Below are 6025 nucleotides of genomic sequence, written 5' to 3'. Positions count from 1 at the left end.
GAGCGCCTCTTTCAAAATATTAAATTAGATGCCCCTACATTTGATGGTTGTCTAGATCCTAGTGTATTCAATCAATGGGTTAGTGATATGGATCGCTTCTTTGCCTGGTATGGGGTCCCTAAAGATCGGAGGGTACAATTTGCCAGTTTGAAATTAACTGGCACTGCTCAACTCTTTTGGGAAAATGTCGAGGACCTCCTAGAGAGGCGCCATGCTCCCCCTGTTGGGAGTTGGGACGAAATGAAGAGTCGCCTTCAAGAAAAATATCTACCTCAATCTTACAGGGGTAACTTGCTGGATCAATGGAATACACTTACGCAAGGCAGTCGACCTGTGACCGAATACGTTTCTCAGTTTGATGAGTTTCGAATGAAACGTCAAGTCGTTGAGGATGAGGCCATGACTTGGAGTAGGTTAAGGCAAGGCCAAAGGGATGATCTTAGACGTGAGCTTATCCTTAGAGGCGTCACCACTCTTGACCACCCCTACTCTTTCGTTCGGGATTATGAGTTAGAGACTAGGACACCGAATAGAAATCGTAGTGACTCCCGCACCACAACCTCTTCTGCATCCACTCCATCCCCTAAGTCTATTTTAGGACCTCCTCCTTCTAATACTACCCTCACATTGGATAGTAAAGGTCGAGGTTCTGAGCTTTCAAGAACGTCCTCCCGTTTGCAATGCTTTAACTGCAAGGGTTTTGGTCACATTTCTTCTAAGTGTCCTAGCCGAGCCCTAGTTATGGAAGAGCATGAAGGTATAGTCGACGAGCCACTTGAGGACCAGGTTTATGAGCCTAAGTTAGAAGAGTTTGATGTCTTGGAGGATAGTGAAGATACCTTCTTAGGTTGTATTCAAGCTAGTCCCCTTATTCCCCCATACGCCTAGAGTCGGTGTCGTCCGTTGCACTCTTACCCAGCCTAGGGATGCCGATGATTGTCGTCGTCATGCCATCTTTCACACTTATATCAAGATTAATAACAAGGGCTGTAAAGTTATTGTGGATAGTGACAGCTGCATTAATGGGGTTTCGATGGCTACTATATCCCGTCTAGGGTTGAAGTCTGTTCCTCACCCTCATCCATACAGCGTCTCTTGGGTTGATACCTCTTCTATAGCTGTCAAGGAGCGTTGTTTAGTCCTTATCCAATTTCTCGAGTATAAGGACCATATATAGTGTGACGTCATTTCAATGGATATCGGGGACATCATCCTGGGACAACCTTGGTTATTTGACCTAGATGTAACCATCTATGGTCGATCTAATTCCTGCTCCTTCGTGTTTAATGGAAAGAAGATTTACCTTAACTCTCTGCCCCCAAAGCCTGTTGGCTTACTGGAAACGAAGAAGAGTGTGAAACGAAAGGGATTGCATATCATTAGTCCTATGGAGTTTGAGTGTACACCTGTTGGTGACTCAATTGTGTTCGCTTGGGTGGTCATGGAGGTTTCACCCCACTCCATAATAGAGAGCCCTGTTGAAGTCCAGTCGATCCTCCAAGAGTTTCAAGATGTCTTTCCGGAGGACCTACCTGATCATCTGCCTCCTCTACGAGATATTCAACATGTCATAGATTTCGTCCCAGGGGCATCCTTTTCAAATTTGCCTCATTATAGGATGAATCCTACCGAGCACGCTGAACTTCAAAGGCAAGTGGATGACCTCCTTCACAAAGGACTCATTCGTGAAAGTTTAAGCCCGTGTGCTGTCCCCGCCCTATTGACGCTCAAAAAGGATGGTTCTTGGAGGATGTGTGTAGATAGTCGTGCGATCAATAAGATCACGGTGAAGTATCGTTTTCCCATTCCTAGACTTGATGATATGTTGGATATGATGGTTGGTGCCACAATCTTTTCGAAGATTGATCTGAAGAGTGGACACCATCAAATTTGAATTCGCCCGAGTGATGAGTGGAAGACTGCATTTAAAACGAAAGACGGTCTTTAAGAATGGCTGGTCATGCCTTTTTGGCTCAGCAATGCGCCAAGTACCTTATGCGGGTAATGACGCAAACTCTTCGAGCTTTCATGGGTAAGTTCTTGTTGTCTACTTTGATGATATCCTCATCTATAGTAAGACTACGAAGAAACACCGTGACCACCTCACACAAGTTTGCTCTACCCTTCGTGCAACTAATCTGTATACTAACGTCAAGAGGTGCTCTTTCTTCACCGATACAGTCATTTTTCTGGGGTTCATTGTCTCCTCGACAGGGGTATTTGCTGACCCTACTAAGGTTCAGGCGATTATTGACTGGCCTGAGCCCAAAGCTATTCAAGACGTCAGAAGCTTTCACGGCTTAACTACATTTTATCGTCGATTTATCAAGGGGTTTAGCACTATTATGGCGCCTATCACGAAGTGCATGAAGAAATGGGAGTTTCATTGGACACAAGAGGTCGCTAAGGCCTTTAAGTTAGTCAAGAAGCGAATGACGGAGGCTCCTGTTATGTGTCTTCCCGACTTTTTCAAAGTCTTTGAAGTTGAATGTGATGCCTCCGGGGTAGGTATAGGCGGAGTCTTGAGTCAGGATCGTCACCCTGTTACCTACTTCAGTTAGAAGTTAAATGAAGCCAAACAACGGTACTCAACTTATGATAAGGAACTGCATGTGGTAGTCCAGACTTTGCGCTATTGGCACCACTATTTGTTGCCCCAGACTTTATTCGGATCACGAAGCCCTCCGTTACCTCAACTCCCAGAAACGAGTAAGCTCTAAGCATGGTCGTTGGATCGAATATTTGCAGGCCTACTCATTTGTTTTAAAACACAAGAAGGGCGTGGTAAACCAAGCAGCTGATGCATTAAGTCGTCGTGTCTCCCTTCTGTCGATCATGAGTGTCAAGGTCATCGGTTTTGAAAGGCTTAAGGAGGATTACAAGGCATGTTCCAATTTTAAAGATATCTTTCTTGATTTACAAAGGGGACAATCAGGCGCTATAGATGGCTTCCGACTTAAGGAGGGTTATCTCTTTAGAGCCAATAAATTGTGCATCCCTCGAACTTCTGTATGAGATTTCATAGTGTGGGAAATTCATGGGGGTGGTCTCGTCGGTCACTCTGGGCGTGATAAGACCATAGAGGAAGTATAACGCCAATTCTATTGGCCTAGCTTGAAGAAAAATGTGGCTAAGATTGTTAGTACCTATAACACTTGTCAATTGAGTAAACAGAAGAGGCAGAACACAGGCCTATACACCCCTCTTCCCGTCCACAATTGTCCTTGGCAAGATGTTAGTATGGATTTTGTATTAGGCCTTCCAAGCACCCCAAAGAAACATGATTCTATTTTTGTGGTTGTCGACCGCTTTTCAAAAATGGCTCATTTTATCCCCTGTAGCAAAAAGATGCGTCTAAGGTGGCTATGTTGTTCTTTAATGAGATTGTTAAATTGTATGGGCTTCCTAAGACAATTGTGTCCGATAGGGATATTCGTTACACTAGCCATTTTTGGAGAACTTTATGGCAAAAAGATGGGTACCAAATTGAAATTTTCTATGGCCTACCACCCTCAGACTGATGGTCAAACTGAAGTAGTTAATCGAAGTCTTGGTAACCTATTACGTTGTCTGGTACGGGAGAATTTTCAAAATTGGGATTTGATCCTTCCTGTAGCTCAAATTGCGTATAATAGCTCCATAAATCGTTCATTAGGTATGAGTCCATTTGAAGCCGTTTATGGGTACAAGCCTAGGAAACCGTTAGATCTCATCCCTATGTCCCCACAGGCTAGAGTGTCAGTGTCAGCCGAAGTATTTGCACAACATCTTCGTGCTTTGCATATTGAGATCAATAAACAACTTGAAGCTAGTAATGCACAATATAAACTCCAAGCTGATTTGCATAAACGACATATTGAGTTTAACGTTGGGGATTACGTTATGGTCCGCATTAGGCTAGAGCGGCGTCTACATGGACCCGCCTCCAAATTGCAAGCTAGTAGTCCTGGTCCTTTTAAGATTTTAAAGCAAGTTCGTCCAAATGCCTATGTTGTTGACATTCCACCACATCTCGGTTACCGTTCTACTTTCAATGTTGAGGACCTAGTAGCTTATAAAGGTCATTTCATTCCTTTAGATGATCATTTGTTACCTCTTTTTGTGGACCCTGATCTCGACTATTTGGCCACTTCTCACCCACTACCACCTCTCACAGCACACACATATAAAATTGATGCTATTTTAGATGAAAAACTGTGTTTACTAATGATGGAGAGGTTCAGCGCTTCCTCGTTCGTTGGGTTGGTCGACTAGATTCTGATTGTACATAGATCTCCAGAGAGACACTACAGCAATTGGATCCAGATTTATTGGAGCTTTATCGGAGTCAACAGGATCTTCCTTGGCCTAGATCGCCTCCCGTTCATCCAAGGGGAGTTGGTGAGGACACCAGGTTCAGACCTCCACTGACACATTTTTACAGACGTCGGAAGAAGGTTGCCCAACCACTCAGCTTATGGTTGGGAGATTAACGACAACCTGTAGTGATATATCCACTCGACAGGGTCGAGTTTTCTCCCACCCTGGGAGAGTTGATGAGGACATCGGACGTTTACTTATTCTATTTATTTTTGGACTATTATTTAAAATTTGGACTTGTATGAGCTCGGACCCAATCTTGTTAGAGTTGCTTTACTATTTAAACCTATTTTGCATTGTAATTTTCAGTTGATGAATGAATAATAATTATTGGTGGCTTGTGGCCCACTTCTCCTCTTTTTTCCATTATTTTCTCCTTCTTCTATTGTGTTTCCCCCTTCTTCCATCCGTTCCCCTAATTTCTTCTTCCTATTATATGGTTTTCTCACTTTCTATTCAATATTTCTATTGGTGCTGCATCAATATGTCTATGCCATGAAAGGTGTGAGTGGGAAATGGGGCGTGGGGGACCGCGCACCCGACCAATGTTTAATGATGAATGTTTCAATATTAATGTTAACCGCTTTGCAGTTAAATGATGAATGTTAATATTAATGTTAATCGCTTTGCGATACTACCAGTAGGACTCGACCGGGTTTCAAATAATAATTGTCCACTGCATTCTGATTGGCTATAGGATACACCAAGTAAGCTCACAACATCAATATTAAGTTTTTAAAGAAACGAACGAACAGGGATACATAATAATTGGGCTTATATAGAAAGGGGCTGACCAAGGTATTTTTTTCAATTCCTAGGAGGCTTCACACTCATCTATCTATTGGAACTTCTTTCTTTCTTTGAGAATTTTAAATAAAATAAGTCATTTATTGTTAGCTTTTGAAATGAAACTCCTCAGGGCTGCCACTCGCTCGATGAGGCTCGATATCTCTTTTAACTTTTGAGGTGACCTCATCTCTATCTGAAGGCGCACTTAAGAAGATATAACCACATTTTTACCTCTTCATGATTTGGAAAGTAGCATCTAGGTGCTTGACATGGTCATTTTTTAGGTTCTTTATGAGCATATCATCCATGTATACCTTCATGATTTTACTAATGAGGTCCGCAAACATCTAGTTGACAAGTCTTTAATAGGTAACTTTGGTGTTTTTTAGCCCAAATTTGTAGAACCCCAAATAATTCTAGACACCTTTGTGGCACTAAGACATGAATATTAGATGATTAAAGTATACTTCAAATTTTTAGTCTCATTTGAGACCCATTTTTGACATAGAAAGCATTTGATTTGGAAAATGATATCTAAAGAAAAATTGTAGCTCTTTGAGTTAGGTTTCCAACGCACTTTGAATTACCTCAATCGGATATCGGGAGAAAACATTATGATAGAAATACTAAAGACTATATAGTATCAACCGAATTACGCGGAATATGAAAAGTCAAATTCCTACACGATTTTCTAGCACCTTCTTAAACCTATAACTCCCACATAAATGGCACCCGTATTAATGAGTATTAGGCCCTTCAATTGCCCTTAAATTGTGAGATTTTCACCTATAAATAGGTCCTAATTCATACACATTTTTCACACCAAGACAAAAGTTTCTAAGCATAAAAGAGAGAGTTTTCAAGTCTAGAAAAAAGA

The 6025-nt window shown here is 41.9% G+C and overlaps 1 protein-coding gene across 1 annotated transcript in view; it reads left to right on the top strand.

The window, feature by feature from the left end:
• LOC111370198 overlaps positions 1–888 on the top strand; it is a 7718-nt gene extending 6830 nt beyond the window's left edge. The window contains exon 2 of the mRNA XM_022991886.1: positions 56–888. Within this exon, the coding sequence (XP_022847654.1) occupies positions 56–888 (833 nt within the window). The remainder of the gene's footprint in view (positions 1–55) is intronic.
• Positions 889–6025: the final 5137 nt, after the last annotated feature.

This window comes from Olea europaea, chromosome 21 (assembly GCF_002742605.1).
Source record: "Olea europaea var. sylvestris chromosome 21, O_europaea_v1, whole genome shotgun sequence".
In the NCBI taxonomy this organism is placed as follows: domain Eukaryota; kingdom Viridiplantae; phylum Streptophyta; class Magnoliopsida; order Lamiales; family Oleaceae; genus Olea; species Olea europaea.
The sequence above is the reverse complement of the archived record's forward strand: the minus strand, read 5'-3'. Positions and strand labels throughout refer to the sequence as shown.